This window comes from Coffea eugenioides, chromosome 2, assembly GCF_003713205.1.
Source record: "Coffea eugenioides isolate CCC68of chromosome 2, Ceug_1.0, whole genome shotgun sequence".
Classification (NCBI taxonomy): Eukaryota; Viridiplantae; Streptophyta; class Magnoliopsida; order Gentianales; family Rubiaceae; genus Coffea; species Coffea eugenioides.
In genome coordinates, this window is record NC_040036.1 from 53,132,665 (window position 1) to 53,151,648 (window position 18,984).

General features: G+C 36.5%; 1 protein-coding gene across 3 annotated transcripts; it reads right to left on the reverse strand.

The window, feature by feature from the left end:
* Positions 1-1,483: 1,483 nt before the first annotated feature.
* LOC113761404 (NAD(P)H:quinone oxidoreductase-like) lies at positions 1,484-6,740 on the reverse strand. Of its 3 annotated transcripts, none has more exons than XM_027304375.1 (4): positions 6,469-6,740; positions 4,982-5,173; positions 2,026-2,336; positions 1,484-1,694 (listed from the first exon to the last, which is right to left on the reverse strand). In XM_027304375.1, the coding sequence occupies exons 1-3, from the start codon at positions 6,566-6,568 to the stop codon at positions 2,029-2,031; spliced, it is 600 nt and encodes a 199-aa protein (XP_027160176.1). In that variant the 5' UTR covers positions 6,569-6,740; the 3' UTR covers positions 1,484-1,694; positions 2,026-2,028. The 3 variants fall into 3 exon arrangements, with proteins under 3 accessions (XP_027160176.1, XP_027160175.1, XP_027160174.1); XM_027304374.1 differs by having other exon boundaries at positions 1,484-1,717; XM_027304373.1 differs by lacking the exon at positions 1,484-1,694 and having other exon boundaries at positions 1,729-2,336; positions 6,469-6,738.
* Between the last annotated feature and the right edge of the window lie 12,244 nt (positions 6,741-18,984).

An 18,984-nucleotide genomic window follows, 5' to 3' on the forward strand; every position in this document is an offset into this window, starting at 1 on the left:
AAGACAGAATTTACAAAATACAAAACATTCTCAGTTACCACTATACAAATACCTGTGTACAAGTCTCAAACTTTGTAAACTCTGGCTGGCCATCTATGATTGGTCGGTCATACATAAGTTGAAATTTTCTCGTTGGTTGCTGCTGCTGCTCAATTAATCACTCCTCTCCTAACAAATTAAATTACTACACAACTAAACACACAGAACATGCCCGGGGTCAGAACTACATGACTACAGACGGAACTTTGATAATGTATACACTGCTGAACCATTGGATTCCATGTGTAGCCAGTGAAGATTCTTTGACCCTCTCCCTTGCACAAATAACATAATACAGCCCAGTTATCATCCGGCAGTATATTCTGTAAAAACAGAACTAGGTGGCTGTTCCATCCATTTCAGAAACTACGAATTGCAGTCCAAAATCATATCTTTGAGAACATTGTTGGTAAAAACAAAAACCAATCATTCTTAGCGTACACTAGAGAAAGAAGGGACTCTAGTGATCAGCACCAGCATTAAACAAAGATTATGGACTCTTAAAAGCAAGCAATGGAAAAAACAAATTTTCTAATATAAACGGGGAATGTAGGGCATGAAAAACCAAAAGAACTTCCACACATTAAAGAAAACCGAGTCTTGTAATCCTACAAATTCTACCATGCCAACAACTAAAAATTCTGTTCAAACATTCATTTGGCTGATATCAGTAAATATCTAGATATCATCCATAGATCCAACGACACAACTAACTTGAAAATGATGTGGCCCACTCAGGAAACTAAAGTGTTAAAAGTTTTGACAAGTGGATGACCTGATAGTAACCAAATTTTCAACCAAAAACCATGCAAAAATCTACAATAACAAATACATGTATCCTTGAAGATTTGCCAGCACCTCTTAAAAATTCATAAATGACATACTGCTTTTATAGTAAAAATTGAAGCACCGTAAAAAAAATAAATAAATAAAACAGTGAGGTGTAACTGAAAGAAAAGAAAAGAAACCAAAAATTATACCTCTTTTCCGCTACCATTGCCTGGGGGGGGGGGGGGTGATGGCACCATGTGAGTGCTTTGTTGCATATCCACTAGATTGCCAGAAGTTTCTCAGTTTTGCAGATCGTATTGTTGAGTAGGTGAAAGAGGAGGGTTTTATTTTTTCAGTAAGAGAGATAAAGTGTGAGTGAAGAACAATGGAGATGACACATTTTGATTCTCTAGAAATTTTATTGGAATGCAAATATGTTTACCCTAAAAACATGACTCCACAACAGAGAGAGAGAGAGAGAGAGAGAGAGAGAGAGAGGGCTTATGATTCACACCTGAAAAGCATCAATCATATTTATTTTGATTTTCAGCTTGCGTGACCTCTAGAAAAACTGGAAGTACGTAAAGACACAGGACATAGATAATAGCCTTATCAAGCCAGAAGCCAAAATCAGGTATCACAATCAACTGAGCACAACTCTGAGAGTAATGGATGCAAGAGAAATGAAGATAAGAAAACTTTGCATGCAAACTGCAATACAATTGTCCTGGGCAAAACAAAGGTCTAAGATTCATTTGGAACTTTACTTCCAAACTTCTTTAACAAAAAATCCACACAAGAATGGTACTACCAACTACCATGTAAAGGATGCTGATCTGGCTATTGCTGCAATGTACTTTTCCCACTTGTCCGATTCTTCTGAACTTCAAAAGCATTTCCTTGGGTACTTTACAAAAATAGTGAAAGAACCATCAAATTAAGGGAAAGCAGTTTGAGTACAGACAGTAGTTCATTATAATATGCCTAATCATGTACTAAAGCATTCATTTCCATTATTAATCTGACAAGACTTTCAGAACAGGACATCAATATGCTCTTCGAAGGATCAATTTTTGGTTGAGACGTCTACACATCAAAGTCATAAACAGTTCCAAAGTATAAGAAAGCATCCACTGAATTGCATAAGGTTTAGCACCAAAGATACGATTGGACAGGTATTACAGGGATGATCAAAGCAAACAATATGAGCCTCACATATCATTCAGATTCTCCTCGAAGTCGTAATGCAAACCTTTGCAGGGATAAAAGAACCTCCTTTAACCTCTCTTTAGCAGCAGCATCAAGCAAATTGCCTTCACTATCAAACTTTGCAGGCTTTTCAAATGCATTAAGGAAAAACTCAGGTTTGTTGATGAAGTGAAGGTCAAGGTAAACTCCGCTCTGCCGGAGATGATACTGCGATCGTCCCCCACCAAAACTTCCTCCAGCACTAACAATTGCAGCTGCTTTATCGGCCCAAACATTTGGAGGTCTAGATGCCCAGTCAACTGCATTTTTCAGAGGTCCTAGTAGGAATGGGAAAAAATTGTGTTACTATAATTAATTGGCAAAGAAACATCAAATTCAATATATTGGTGGATTTAGCAATGGATGACATCATCATTTAAAACCCTTACATGTGCAGATCTCTGCACTGCAGTTTGTGTATAACGCTTTCATACTCCCTGATTGATCACTTATGATCAAAAGAAGGTTCATGAACCAGTAAAAGAGTAAAATTGAATGGAATTGCCCCCTAGTATTGCAACTAAACTATCATAATCCTACTCAGCTTTTAAGATTTAAATTTGACAACTTGGAGCATAAGCAGTGTTCAGATGAGCAAAATGTAAAACAATGAAATCATACTAACAAAAATAAAAAGACAACCTCATCTTAGCTCAAAGAACGAGTGACTCTATCCTAAGCTTGCTTTGCAAGATTAGGCTGGATAAAATGGTGGAGGATAAGAAGGGTTTATTGGGATGACAGAATCCAAGTATCTAATTATTCATTAATGATATGGAGCTTACATTTATGTCTGTTCTAAGCTGTGCAAAGCACAAAAGGTAATCTCATTGTTAACTAAAACAGGAAGTTAAAAAGAAAAACAAGGCTGACTGAGAATATACTCCTATGCTTCACATATCTGCCTCTTCACCATCTCTACCAAGCTCCCAAACCCCCCTCCCTATTGATGGACAATTGCATTCCCACACAAAATGACAAGGAACAGAAAAGAAAAGCGTCTTTCCCATAACCCCGCCTCTTGGTTATCCAATCATGTGAACACTCCTATGGATCATAACTGCCTGAACTACAGCCTAACAATTGATTACTAATAAATTTCAATCAAAACAATTTTGTTAATAGCGTTTGGGGACTGTTAAATAAATACGCTAAATCTGACAAGAACATAATCTAAATGATATCGAGGGTCAATATAATCAGTTACTTGATAGCATGATTGCCAAGAAAGTGTAGCAATTATTACAATAAAATCAGGGAAACCATAACAATATAAATTTCAAATAAGTATCATTTAGCGAGCCTCATAAATCTCAGTACACAAACCTTTATCTTCTTGTGACTAAATAAGACTTTAATCAATAATTGAGCACAACATTAGACATTCTGGGGCTTAAACACAATATTTACAAGTCAATACAAGAGAAAACTTTTCAGTCACAAACTCATTAGTCATGGAAACCCCAATATTAAACATGGAGTTCAGCATCAATGGACAACCTTTCAAGCACATAAATCCTGTTACACTTGTACCTTGAAACAGCTAAATCTAATACATCTAACTTCAAAAGAAAAGGAAACAATTCCATCATCATAACTGTCTCTTTCCTTTGTAGTCAATGTCCATCTCAAGCTCATATCTCAACCACAACCTATACATGTTTCAGAGTTGAGAACTAGCACCAACAGACTACTACCAAACATGATGAGATAAACTGAATCACAATGAAATATCAAAAATAAAGACCTATCTGGGAAATGCATAAAATTCTTTGTACAAACCAAAGATAACTATATTGTTAGATATACATTTCGTACTCAGGTCGGATGACCTGCTTTAGAAAAATAAAATTTGTTTAAAACACAATCTACAATAACACTCTAAAACACCCACAAGTTTTAGGAAAACACCAAAAAGTGAAAGTACATTACATAGAGTACCGGTGGCAGAGATGGGTACCGGCAGTGGCTGGCAGGGGTGAGGGGAGGTGGTTTTTTGGAAAATAGAGGATGTTTTGAGTGTTTTAGACAAACACTGCAATTTTTTCTAAAACTACTACAGTAAGCAACAATAAAGTTTTAGACAAACACCCAAAAAATACACCATCCAAACAGTCCCTCAAGCATTTGAAAGTCTTACATGAAATCTTAAGTGGGCATCAATCAATAATCCCCAGCCCAAGAGCCACTACTACAGCATTATTTGTTAAACTGGTTGATTCTGGGATTTGAATATCTCCTTAACTCAATGTATACACAATTAGCAGCCACTAAATCCAGTAAACAATGTTACTTCTTCACCTGTGCTTGGTCTGTAAACATTTTTGCAAAGTGTTCTCAGGTACAACAAAGTACGGAAAACCTTATGTTTTCTGTTAAAGTACATTTTTCAAAAACACTCATTTCCACATCCTTTGAAAACTATAACATTTTTCTCAGGCAACTTAAACAGATGTCTAATCAGGAATACACTTCAATTGCATCCGTACCAAATGCAACTCATATTTTTCAAGTTCAAGATTTATTTTTCTATTTCTTTCCCAAAGAGGAAACTACATCCACAAGCCATAAAATAGATCTGATAAAGTAGAGTAACAAGAAGCAGAATCAGGATTTACATGGAATCGCATTTCAACTGTGAAACTTGCTTTGTAGGATAACCCTCAAGGCCTGGCATGTTATCAGTCACCCTCATGTTTATTTAACAAGGGAATAAAGTTCCATTTTCTTCTTGAAGTTCATACCTTGCATTGGCAGTCCTCTGTATGCTTCATAAGTTCCATTCAGACCATTGATTACAGTAAATATGTTGAATACAAAGAGAATTATATTGAATAATTATAAAAGTAAACAAAACAATTAGTATTCTTAACAGCGTTAATTGTAAGTTTAATAAACTTGGAGATGAATTGAGTTTCAGTACCAGTAACAGAGTAATTATACTCTGGAGAAGCAAAGAGATAGCAATCAGCTTGTTGAATCTTTTCCCTAAAAGCCTCAACTTCTGCAGGATATGTCCCATCAACCTCCAAGTCCGTATTTAGAAATGGCAATGGCGATATGTCCACATACTCTATGTTCAAACCCTTAACTGACTCCTTAGATATCTCCATTGCTTCAATAAAATCAAATATAAAAGGAAGTTACAACCTATAACACATGAATTAAAGGTAAAAAATGAAATCTAACTTGAGAGCTTCCCAAGAATCCGTTTAGGTTTTAACAAATTATTCAAATGGTTTTTTACCTGTAAACTGATATAATCAATCCAGAAAACAATTGATATTTGGCACTACTACAATTGATGTTGGCACAACCCCTGACTTTCTGAATCACGTGAAGAGGAAAAGGGGAAGAAAAAAAAAAGATCGTCTTTCATTGTGTTTACAGCCATCAATGTTGTATCACAGTGAAGATTTCTTTCTTTCTTTTGTGTGTGTGTGTGTGTGTGTGTGTGTGTGTGTGTCTTTTCACATAATTGGAAGTCAAGGGAATCAAGAAACTATTGGAAATATGAAAAGAATCCAAATTAGGAAGTCCAGTTACATGTTTTCAGGGGAAAAATACAAGGGAAAAAAATATCAGCAGCATGAAAGAGAAAATTCTTTAAGTATGCTCGAACTTAAAACCATTCTACAAATGGGTCCATTTCGAAGTGGAATTCTAATTCAGTGGTCTTCGCGTTCCTGAAATGCAAACCCAAGTCCAAGCTCACATTTACAACATGCAAGCTCAGAGTGGCTTATTTTCTTCAAAAAATTAATATATTTAATAGAGATTGCATTCAAAGAGAGTGAGCTCTTTTTTCAGTTATTTAGAATTAGGCAACATATGAATGCGACAACTTTTCATCTAAAACAATTATAAGTCAAACTTAAGAGTCAGCTCAATCAAATGAAACTCGATACGCATGTAAGAAAACATAAAATTAGACTTTTCCTCCATTATTCCTCCATTCATCATCAGGCTCACCGACATATTATCACCACAAAAATTGGCAGAACAATATAATAAAATAACAATATGATTACTGAAACCAAAGTCGTCTAAACATCATTTTCTTTCCTATTCAATAGTTTTAGAATTTGCTCCAGCATGAAGTTAAATAAATTAGACTACATTTTCCTGTTACTTGATTAACAGGGTTCCGTTATGTTAACATCCAACAAAAGAAAAAGAAAAATACAATATCTCCTAAAATTACCAATCAAGAAAAATTATACTGTAAAACTTCAATCAGAGATTATACATCCCGGTGTTTTGCTATCAACGGTTGATTCAACTTCATTTCTTTTATGGCTATCCCAAACTCAATCAAAATGAGTAACCAAAATTGCTATAGGAAGGACAGGGGAAAGAAAGGACAGTAAAATTTGGGGAGGAGATTATTAGGACAAATAAGCATAATACCAGCTCGAAGGAGGCCGCGGTTGTAAGAGCCTTTGCGAAGGGAACCGCAGACAGCGGCGACGTTTATCAATGGTGGACCACGGACTACTGCAGCTTCCATCCTCGATCTTAAAATGGGAAGATTTTGTTAAAGGATAGGGATGGGGAGAGGGATGAGTGAGAGTGGACTAGAAAATCACATGATCCTATCCTTGATCTTAATAACATTGAACGTGTACGGTAGTTTTCTTTTCTCTTTTCTTTTTGGTGTAAACTTTGCAGTGCCCGTACTAAACCCGACTGATCTGGAATCAAGCACTGGCGGATCCTTCCGGGTTGGCTCTCCCATGATGTAGGGACTGGCTCTGCCATCGGATTAGGGGCAGGAGCGGTCAACTAACTGTCTCCTCACAAAACCCAAATGTGAGGCGAGAAATATTCCACGTCAGGAAACCTTCAACAGACCCCAAAAACGACGCCGTTCCAAAAAAAAATGTTTAGCCAAAACGGGAATATGACGGACCAAACGGAAGAGTTTCAATTTTGAAAATCAAGTTGAAAATTTGAATCAGCCGCACAAAACAAAACTGAGGGAAGAGAGGAGGCATCCTGCTGAAGGTAGCAATTGACAAAAAAGTGGGTGGAGAGAGCTGGGGTATGATGTTGAGTGAATAAGGAAGAAAGCAAACCAAAAAGTGGAGAGCCGCACAAAACAAAACTGAGGGAAGAGAAGAGGCGTCCTACTGAAGGTAGCAATTGACAGAAAAGTGGGTAGAGACAGCTGGGGTATAGTGTTGAGTGAATAAAGAAGAAAGCAAACAGTGCAGTGAGAGTGTTGTATGTATTTTGAAACTGGGTATGAGAGTGTTGTATCCATTTTGAATGCATGCAAGGCAGGCGGCAAGGTAGAAGCAAACAGAGGAAATTCGTCATCTCATGAAGCCAGATTTTGTCGTGCAACTTAATACCAGAAGCAACTGCGCTCTCCGAGTTCGGTGAAACATAAAGCGTATGGTGAAGACCAAGGTAACGTTACTGAATACAGTGTGTTAAATGAGTAATATGTAGTTGGTCTATGCTTATCATGCAATCTTAGTTTACCCTTCTCCTGACCATACAGTGTGTATAAAATAGAGGCGTAGAGTTCATTGAGGTGAAGCAGAAGAAAAGACATATATGTGAATAATAAAAGGGTGTACTTAGTGTTGTAAGTTAATTACATGATGTAAGAAATATATTACAATGAGTAGAAAATGCTTGTTTGGCCCTCAAAATGTAGAAATAGTAGAAAATGCGCAATTGGCTTAGGCCCTTGTCATTAACGAATGGCATAAGATCCAGTGAGTTAAAGAACTTAGAACCTAAATATAATCAGCAGAGTGGATGTACATACAGTTAAAATAGACTTACATCGTGTGACCAATACATTACAGTCCATATAACTTAGTGTACATGGAATTCTATTAGTACATAAATAATGCCGTTGTCTTAAAGTAAAAGTAAAGTGATGTGATTCATTAATCATATTGATAAACGTAATAATAGAATTTGGTATACGAGTAATATATGATTCATAACACATTATGAATGGTAATATGCATTTATCTTGTTATTTATGTACATACAATTCATGAAGTGTTACAAATTATGGTGTTTGATGCATAATTGGTAGGAGCAGAAATAATGAATTGCAGCAAATTGACAGAAGATAGGATCCCTGAGTTAGGAACGGAGTTTAACAGTGAAGAGGATGCGCACAAGTTTTACAACAAATATGCCTTTAAAATGTGTGACGCCCCGAAAAAAAATGAGTTTGAGAACCCGGAAATTTTCTAATTTTCTAGGGTTTATTTTATTTAATCGCCCGCCTTTTCTTCATTTTCTTTATTAGAAAAATTCCCCAGATAAAGTTTATGAGCAAAAATAGTTTTAAAATGATTTTTCTAGTATCGGTTAGTTTTTGAGAAATTAAAAGCGTATTTTGGACGTGGGACCCGCAAGTGCGGTAAACGCAATATATTTTTGACAACTTGTTGGATTTTTGTATTAAGTGATATTATTGTACAATGTGTTAAGATATTTGTATTGGAGAGACAAAAAGATAAGTTTTAAACCTAAAGGTGACAAGTGTCACTTTCTTACTCAAGGGTGGACTTTGACCATTTTACTACCTTTACTAATTGATTAAAAACTTGACCCAAAATTCATCTTCTTCATAAGCTCCTTGGCCGAACCTCTTGGAGACAAAAAGAGAGAAAAGCTTCCAATTTCTTCCTTCTATTTCTTGCCCAATCTCATAAACCAACCGTTAAAACCGTGATTTGCTCCATAAAAACCTTTCTCTTGGTGGTATTAAGGTGTGTGGTGAAGTGGTTTGAGAAGCAAAGGTGCTAAGTTGGGTCTTTCCTTGGGTTTGCATGGTAAATGACTAAGGAACCTTTCCTTTGATCTTGATAATGTTCAATTAGTGATTGGTGGTGGTTGAATAAGTGATTTTATGGATGATTTCATGATTTTGGTTGAAATTAGTGAAGTTTTATATTTAATTAGGATTTTTCTGTTCTCATATGATTGTTATTATGTGGTTATGTATGATGATTGGAAATGATGTTTAATGATTCTAGAAGGTGGAAAAAGTGGAAGATTGCAAGTAAATTCTGTTTTGGAAGAAATCTGGAAAATTAGGGTTCTTGGTTCTTCATTCTGTCCGAAATTTTTGGTCCTAGATAGAGGCCGAATTGGCCTTGGCTCAAAACATGAAAGTTGTAGGTATTGATGTTTTAAGGGTGCCTGTAAAATTTCAGGTCAATTGAAGTAGTGTAGAATGAGATAATCCGAAATTACTATTGCTGTTCTGGGTTCATCAGGATGTTAGAACTGCGTCTGAAATGGGTTGTTTTAACTGGAATTTCTTTGGATTTGGTTGTTGAGGTCTTCTGATGAAATGTAGCTTGATTCCCTAGCTACCATATGCCTTTGGAATTTCTGCATTTGGACCTGTTTAGACTGAGTTGTACTGATTACAGCATAGTGTAATTTGTAAACCTGCAATTAAGGTTCTGGTTTGGTATTTTGCATTTTTGACCTAGTTGTGCTAAGATTTGGACTGAGTGGCCTTCTACATTGTTGTAGCCCTGTCTTTTAGCTTCGAATCGTAGTGCTTTTGGCACCATTACCGCAAAATGACGTCAAAACTGTTTTTCTGGTTTTGAGCTAAACTTTCATTTCCGGACTTTTCCCTAGCTTGACTTGTACTAGTACTACTTGGAGCTTGCTGGATGGTTATTGGATGAACTTGTTGTTGTGTGTGTACCTTTGGGTTGGAATGAGAAATATAATGAAGCCGTGATGGCTGGAAAAGTTAGCAAATTCAGGGGAAGTGCTGTCCGAACTTTGAAGGGATTTGTTTGCATTGAGTTTGTGATCTAAGACTTGAATTTGAGCAAGGCAATGCTATATGATGGATGGTTTCAGAGCCGTGGAGGTGAGTGATCTCAAACTATTTCTAAAATTATTTATGAACCATTTCTTGCATTATTTACTTTTGAACTGTTTTCAAAGTTACTTTTGGAACTGTTTTCTTACATATCATGCGTGCTTGCATATCTGTAAGTGCCCGGTGCAACCCAATGAGTACAAACAAATTCACAATGATGCACAAAGATATATCAAATTTAAGCACAATAAAGAAAACTTAATTAAAGAGAAAGGATAAGAAATGCAAACCAAATATCAAACCAATAGCCTCTTCAATTGATGGCGATGCTAACCAAGATGTACAAGTGAAGGCTCACTCCTTCCTCACCCCAAACACACTTTGGTTGAGCCAAGGAGTTTTACAACTATTCTAGTTAACCCTCAACAACCTACACTTGAAAGATCACTCACCCAATTAAGAACTATTATAAACAAATGAGGCAACCTTCACCAAGGTTTTACCACTTCAAGTGATAGGTTCACCTTCACCAAGGTTTTACTCCTCCTAGAGAGTAACCTTCACTTGAGCAACCTCACAACCCAACTTCCCCAACCCCTTATACAACCAACAAAGAATCTTTCTACTCAAAAATCTCACTTGTAAGCTTGTATTTTATGTTGGCAAAAGTCTTCTGTCTTCTTGTGCTTTGGGGTGTTTATAGAAGGTGAGAAATGGCTCCAAAAGGCTCTCCAACGGTCAAATATTAAATGCTGTCAAAACTAGCGGTTGGCCTGTCGGACGTCCGACAGCTTAGTCATCGTCCGATCCCATCGTCCGAAAATCAGTCAAGTTGTTGTTCGGACGTCCGATGGGATTTTATCGTCCAAGCTTCAGTGTCCGAACGTCGTCCAGAGAGTTATGAAATCTTCGTGGAAATTTTAGGACGTCCGATGAGATTGATGTGCGTCCGAAGCATGCGTCCGATCCATCCGGACGTCCGATGCTTCCTCACGAGCGTCCGACAGAATTTCCTTCTTGATGTTCTTCATCCTTTCGGACGTCCGATAGCTTCCTTTCGGACGTCCCACATGAGTGCCCTGTTTTTGCTTCTTCTTTTGTGCCACAAGAATCTGTTCTAACAAATTGCTCACATAAAAACATTAGCCCAAATCTACATTTTGGTTTGTTAATCATCAAAACCAAGGATTGATCGACCAAGGTCAACAATCTCCCCTTTTTTGATGATGACAAACAAAATGAAGATTTCTTTGATCAAAAAGTTCAAATAAAACTCCCCCTTAGAAAATGCCAACATACAAAGAAACTTCAATAAGTCCTACTCCCCCTTTTGGCATCAATCAAAAAGCCAACTTCCCCTTTATTTTTCAAGTCAAGACCATAATAGGGTCCTTGGGAGTTATTACAACATGATCTAGCAATCCACATGGATTTCATACCTTTTCTCATATTTTTCTTTACATAGCAATCATTTTGCATATGTCCAAATTGGCAACAAAAGTGACACATGATAGAAGTATTTTGCACATAGGTGGATTTAATGCAACTAATTTTCTTACTTCTTATCATAGCAAACTTATTTGTACCTTAAAAAGATTTGCTTTCTTTTGTTTGAGAAAACGTTTGTTTTTCATTTTGGAGAAACTCGTTCAAGTCATTAATTCTTTTCTTTAACACATTTTGTTCCTCCAACATTTTTTCATAAAACTTTGTTTTCTCTTCCAACTTCCTTTTCAAATTATTTTTGCAATCAAAAACACCTTTTTGATTTTTTAAATCATCATTTTCCATTCTCAAACATTTGTTTTCTTGAAAAAGTTTGGAGTTTTCTTCCAACAAATCATTTATTTTTGTTTTCAAATCTTTATTTTTAGCATAAGATTTTTTCAAACTTTTATGCATTTTAATCATAAGAGTTTTCACATCATCATCTTCATTATCTTCATCACAAGAAGAGTGATAAGAACTTACCTCATCTTCTCCAACGGCCATTAGTGCCATTTGGGCAAACTCTTCTTTTTCTCTTTTTGAATTGCATTCATCCCATGTAATTTTGCAATCTCCTCTTGAACATCTCTTGTTGAAGATCTTCTTGAAACTTTTGATGTGAGGAGTTATATCATTGTCCACTTCCATGATTTCATTACCCATGAAGGATGGGTTATCCCCCACTTGAGATGCTTTAAAAGCTATGCCTCTCTTATACATTCTTGCATTTTCTTCCTCTTGCACTTTGAATTTCAGCTTTAATTCATAAGAGGTTAGGGTATCCACAAGAGATTCAATGGACATAGAATTTAAATCCTTTGCCTCTTCTATAGCATTTATTTTGTTTTCCCATTCTTTTGGCAAGGCATTCAAAATCTTTCTATTTTTCTCACTCAAAGAATATTCTTTTCCAAGCAATTTAAGATCTTCAATAATGTCACAAAATCTACTACACATCTCATCAACATTTTCAAGAGGATGCATTTTGAAAAATTCATATTGAGAAACAAGCAAAGATTTCTTTTGTTCTTTAATATCTTGGTTACCTTCATGAAATACACACAATTTATCCCAAATATCTTTAGCTGATTTACAACCTTTAATCCTACTAGATTCATTTACATCTAATGCATTGTACAATATACACATGGCCTTGGCATTCAAAGAAATGTATCTCTTGTCTTTTTCATTCAATTCTTGTCTAATCTTTAATCTACTCAAATTGGTGGTAGAGTCAACTATTCTAGCTTCATAAGGACCATCTTCTACCACATGCCATAATTCAATATAAACGGATTGTAAGAAAATCATCATTCTTTGTTTCCACATGCTAAAATGAGAACCATTAAACATAGGTGGTCTATCAATAGATTGCCCTTCTAAAAAGGAAACTTTTATGGTTGCCATGATCTTTACTCCAAGCCGATTGAGCTTAGTCTCAAGGAGACCAAGCTCTGATACCAATTGTAAGTGCCCGGTGCAACCCAATGAGTACAAACAAATTCACAATGATGCACAAAGATATATCAAATTTAAGCACAATAAAGAAAACTTAATTAAAGAGAAAGGATAAGAAATGCAAACCAAATATCAAACCAATAGCCTCTTCAATTGATAGCGATGCTAACCAAGATGTACAAGTGAAGGCTCACTCCTTCCTCACCCCAAACACACTTTGGTTGAGCCAAGGAGTTTTACAACTATTCTAGTTAACCCTCAACAACCTACACTTGAAAGATCACTCACCCAATTAAGAATTATTTTAAACAAATGAGGCAACCTTCACCAAGGTTTTACCACTTCAAGTGATAGGTTCACCTTCACCAAGGTTTTACTCCTCCTAGAGAGTAACCTTCACTTGAGCAACCTCACAACCCAACTTCCCCAACCCCTTATACAACCAACAAAGAATCTTTCTACTCAAAAATCTCACTTGTAAGCTTGTATTTTGTGTTGGCAAAAGTCTTCTGTCTTCTTGTGCTTTGGGGTGTTTATAGAAGGTGAGAAATGGCTCCAAAAGGCTCTCCAACGATCAAATATTAAATGCTGTCAAAACTAGCCGTTGGCCTGTCGGACGTCCGACAGCTTAGTCATCGTCCGATCCCATCATCCGAAAATCAGTCAAGTTGTTGTTCGGACGTCCGATGGGATTTTATCGTCCGAGCTTCAGTGTCCGAACGTCGTCCAGAGAGTTATCAAATCTTCGTGGAAATTTTAGGACGTCCGATGAGATTGATGTGCGTCCGAAGCATGCGTCCGATCCATCCGGACGTCCGATGCTTCCTCACGAGCGTCCGACAGAATTTCCTTCTTGATGTTCTTCATCCTTTCGGACGTCTGATCGCTTCCTTTCGGACGTCCCACATGAGTGCCCTGTTTTTGCTTCTTCTTTTGTGCCACAAGAATCTGTTCTAACAAATTGCTCACATAAAAACATTAGCCCAAATCTACATTTTGGTTTGTTAATCATCAAAACCAAGGATTGATCGACCAAGGTCAACAATATCAGTGTCTTGTTATTATTGATTTTGCTTTGAATGATTGTTAAAACAAGTTTTCTAGGCGAGCGTGTACTTTATCGCACTCGACCTAAATAAATATGAAATTTTCAATGATTAATGATTAAATGCTACTTGCGCATGAATGTAAGCCTTTTGGGCTGAACTGGCCATTGCCCCTTGTTACCGGTCGTCTCGAGCCAGAAGCGGACTCGGTCGGACGACTAGGAACTTGGGTGAACGTTTCGGTATACTCGAGTATTACCTTGTAGGTTGGTGGAGCCTGGCCAAAAGTCAGGGACGGGGTGAATGAATGCACGAATGAAACCAAATGCAATGAAATGACAGGAGAACGAACGTATCCTTTTCATGAATGTTACTATCGCTTTCCATTGTAAATGTTTCTTGAATTATTGATACATATTTTGTAAACGTTGTAATTGTTTCTCGACTTATCCTTTGATTTACAACATCATTGAAATGAACCATTGTTAAACAGATTTGATAACTGATTTTATTGGTTACTCGCTGAGCTTCTAGCTCACCCCAAAAATGTTTTATTCCCCTCCACAGGGCTCAAGGCGAAGGAAGGGCTTGTAGTGTTTATTCATGGATTATCTCATGTATGGATTGAACTTGGATTTCCTTCTGTGTAATCATTCATATTGGGATTGTATTGAACGTTTAGAATTGATTGGATGTGTAATAGTCTAGTTTTGGACTTCCTCCTGTATACTAATTGTGATCAAGGATCAGAGTGGCGCTGCGGAAGCGTGGACGCTTCGCTTTTGATACGTAAAGTTTGGGAACCTTTGATGTATATTTGATATATATATCTTGAAATTCAATTGAGGATTGTAGTGAACGACTGAGTCCCGGCGAGAGTTGGGCAGGCGGCCCGCCGAACCCTCTGGTTCGCCTCAGGGGGAGGTGGGGCCGTGACAAAATGGATTTTAGTAGACGCAAAGACTATCTGAATAAAAACAAAGACGGCGTGACCACGTATAGAAGATATAGTTGCTGCAAGAAAGGTGTGAAACGCAAGTACGAAGGTGATGTGATGCCAAAGATGACACAAGCGCCGACGAAGATGATCTGAATGTGGAGGAACATTATAAGATTCAATTTGTAAATGAAATGGGAGAGGTAGTAGTCGCAAGAGGATTTAAAAAACGTACCAGTGGGAAGAGAAGTAAAGTGATGCGAAGTTGGATCGATAAATTTGACAGATTAAAAAGAAAATCTAGATTGTCAAGAACTACACAGACTACGGTAAGGATCCAATAACTATGATGGTAAATATTTATGCTACAACAATGTTATCGTTATACAATTAACTAATCCATAAGTACAATTCACTATAAAATAACATTATTGTCGTGTCAATAATACAGGTTTCAGAATTGGAGTCGACATCGGTTTCATTTGATGAACACATGTTTATGGGATACCGTTCATCAACTGACTCAGTTTCGGTTAGTATAAAATGAGCATGGCTTTAACTTTTATTTGGATGTTTCTTACAGTACAATTAGTTATGATGATGTTACATTGTGTGATGATTTTGTTACGGCTGACATCCCTCATGATATACCCTTTTTGTCTGTTTTATATAATTATTTGGCCCATACAAAACTCGTAGACGCATTCGATAAGTTAGTTAGTGAATGGCCCTCCAAACACTGTTGCTCCCGAAATCAAGAAAAGTCCAACGGTATGCATACATTTAGTAGATAAAATAAGGTCCTTTTTTCGTATCGTAGAACTACTTTTTCTTTAATTGTAATGGTGGGCACCCGAACGCTGTCGAAGTATGCATATTTTGTAGTTAACATATAATGCTTTAATGACATATTATTTTGTATTATCCGAAAATTCACCGATTGGCTAATCAGGGGCCTCATGGAAGTGTTCTTACAGAATGGATGCATCCCAAATTTTCTATATTTTTCAAACATAACTCCGTTAGAGATATTTTAATGGTCTGAAATATCATTTTTTTATAATGTCTAGTCCAATTTAACTTTGGAACTGAGCAATATAGGCATTGCTAATGAGTTGTTGACAGATGAATAATTATATTGTACAACGTAGGGGGAGCGTACAGCAATTTCAACACACTGTAATAAGAATGCATATCATGTATTTTCACCATCACCCCAGGTGACAAGCTTTTATCATTATCCCATATATTTATGGTGTTTTGTTAATTGGATACTTCGACAGCGTATATCATTAACCGTATGTTTCATTAACCGTATGTTTCATTAACTGTATTGACTGATTTGTCATCGTTACGTATTTCAGGAAAGAAATAACACCTATGGATTGCGACTAACTATTCATATCAACTCCACTCAGTTGCAGGTTGATGAATGATGTGTACCTACAATTTTTATGAATACAAAACAATTGGTTATTCCAAACAATTGAGTTCGTTGCTCTCCATCCCCAAGTTCACCTCATTTACTGATGTTCGTACTTGTCCAGAAAAGATATTACTCAGTTTCGATCGGTTCCGTATTGTAAACTTGTTTTAATGTACAATCTCTCAATGAATTATGCTTGTTGATTGTAATTCTAAAATTACTTTAAACATTAGGTGTCTAGCACCAGATTTGTGGTGTCTAGCACCAGATTTTTCAGACATTAGGTGTCTAACACCAGATTTTTCAGACATGAAGGTGTCTAGCACCAGATTTGTGGTGTTCGTGGACGAACATTTACTAAGTGCAGTCATGTCGTCCCTACCAGGGAATGCTGCATATGTACGTTACAAGAAGTTAATGAACTGTTACAACTTATTGATGTGCTTGTACAGGCACCTTGTCATGTTCGTCTATGTTAAAACTTAGACATGTGGCTTATAATTGTGTTAATGATGAGTATTACAGATAGTATTACAGGCACTTCAATAGGTATTACTCCTTTAGTATGGAAATGAAGTTACAATTGGCGTCTCGAATTGGTTCCACACGACCACATGCCAAGTAACAGTTTCGCAGAAGAACATGATATTTCGTTGGAACAACTAATTTGAAAGTCGGGTAACTAATATTTAAAATGCAACAAATAGTCATAACAAGATGTACAGATTGAGTTACAACGAGTTAGGTATATATTACAATTCATTACAACTAATGAATTGGCAATCGACAGCTTTTCATCTTCTCTAGTTAAAACTAGTGATTTTACAACTAATGATATTCTCCGATGTTACAACTAGTGATACTACAGTTAGTTAACGTCTGATGAACCTTTCCTCTTCTCTTGTTTGTGCAATTGCCCTTGGCACCAACAATAATTCCTCCCCTCGACACATTAAATTTCTTAGAAACTTTATTAAGTGTCTAATGAAAATATAGAGATGATCGTTTCGAACCCTACAACATTGCATGTAGCGAGACCTTCTCGAACATCTCATTAAAATAGCGAGATCTTCTCAAACATCAAGAAAACCTGGATGCGTTTAATTGGCTCACAAGACTTGGTTTAAAACTGAACACTGTATTGATGAGACTGTAATCCCTATTGTAGGGAGGTTGAAGATAACAAAAAATGAATCGAGTACACAGATCCATTGCCCCTTTAATATGAAGAGAAATTGGAAGTGTGAAATTGAATAATAATACAGGCGAAAATGAAAGGGGGACAAACAAACTGGAGTCTTGTCTGTGTAAGGGATATACACTTGCAAGGGGGTCCTTTTACAGTCCGCAATACCCTCTAATATGGTAAAATATCAGACCCCAACACATATGAGACCAACTAGTACATCATGGGAATGGAATCTGTTTACTCACATGTATCGCATGGATCATACAATCTTGTTAAGCTCAATAAACATAATATTTGGAAGTAACAAGTTGATTATGTTACAAAGCTCTGATGTTACAATCTTGAATGTAGTTACATTTTTATCATACAGGTTTACTGTCACATGTGCTGGTAGAATGTACTCGGCTGACTGTAGAACGGTGCTCTTCTTTGTTGTACGTGTAGACTTGTACTTTATCTCAATATCAAGGCCTCCTAAAAAGCGAAGAACATGTATTTCATATGATTTCATATCTATTGTTGTGTAACAAATTGTAAATCAATTTGTAACAGTTTTCAAATACACTGTAATTAACAGTCTTCAAACACCACTGTATTAATTTTCGAACACACTTTAACATTCCATTAACTATTTTGTAACAGTTTTCAAATACACTGTAACTTACCAATAACTATTTTGTAACACTCTTCAAATACACTATAACTAACAGTAACAATAACAGTTCTGTATTAATTTTCAAACACTGTAACACTACAATAACTATTTTGTAATACTCTTCAAACACACCGTAACTTTTCAATAACTATTTTGTAACACTCTTCAAACACACTGTTGCTTCCTTGCTCAGTTGTTGTTATGGTGGCCCCTTGTTGCAATCCCTGACTGATGTTATCAGGCACGACTAATGAAGTATAAATTGGATTCTCCATGTCCATTACATCTTCATTCAGCTCTGGGAGTTCTCTGGCTTCAATATTTGTCCTGGTAATTGCATCGTCTTCTTCATATTGCGCTGCATTATGCTCATCTTCTTCAGACCCTTTTGCATCAATTTCATTAGCATTATCATCTTCATCGTTGCCCCCTTTTACAGCAGATTGAAATTTCAGCTCTTCTTCGGTATCAGGAGTCGTGTGCATTGTATAGTCCTCCTATATAGATTTTTTTCCTTTGTCTAATGCTTCAGACCCAGAAGTGGAAGCTTTTGCTCTCAGATGAGAACACAGCATTTCTGTAATCTTTAATATCCTTCATTGGTTATTAACAGCAATTTTATACAACTCGTTTAACTCAGCCTGCAGTTACATCACGACATTACCAATCCATAAATGAGCCATATGCTCTCAAGAATGGAAAATAGTACAGGTATATACAGTAAAACTACATCTTAGTGACAGTTCTTAATTTAACATTTGTACTACTGGCATAGGTTCACAGTAAGTTCTATGGCAATAAATAAAATGGTCACAGCGAAGATTGAATTTTCATTGGCAACTATCAAACATGATGTCCAACCACAACAATTACTGTACTAGTAATCTTCTTTTCACAATTTA

What these genes read in the sequence shown, in the direction of transcription:
- LOC113761404 (XM_027304375.1), bottom strand. Translation starts at nt 6,568, where the DNA reads ATGGAAGCTGCAGTAGTCCGTGGTCCACCATTGATAAACGTCGCCGCT. An exon ending in CCGCGGCCTCCTTCGAGCTG is followed by an intron (nt 5,174 to 6,468) that starts GTATTATGCTTA and finishes ATTTTATTGAAG; the next exon opens with CAATGGAGATATCTAAGGAG. An exon ending in GTATAATTACTCTGTTACTG is followed by an intron (nt 2,337 to 4,981) that starts GTACTGAAACTC and finishes CATTCCTACTAG; the next exon opens with GACCTCTGAAAAATGCAGTT.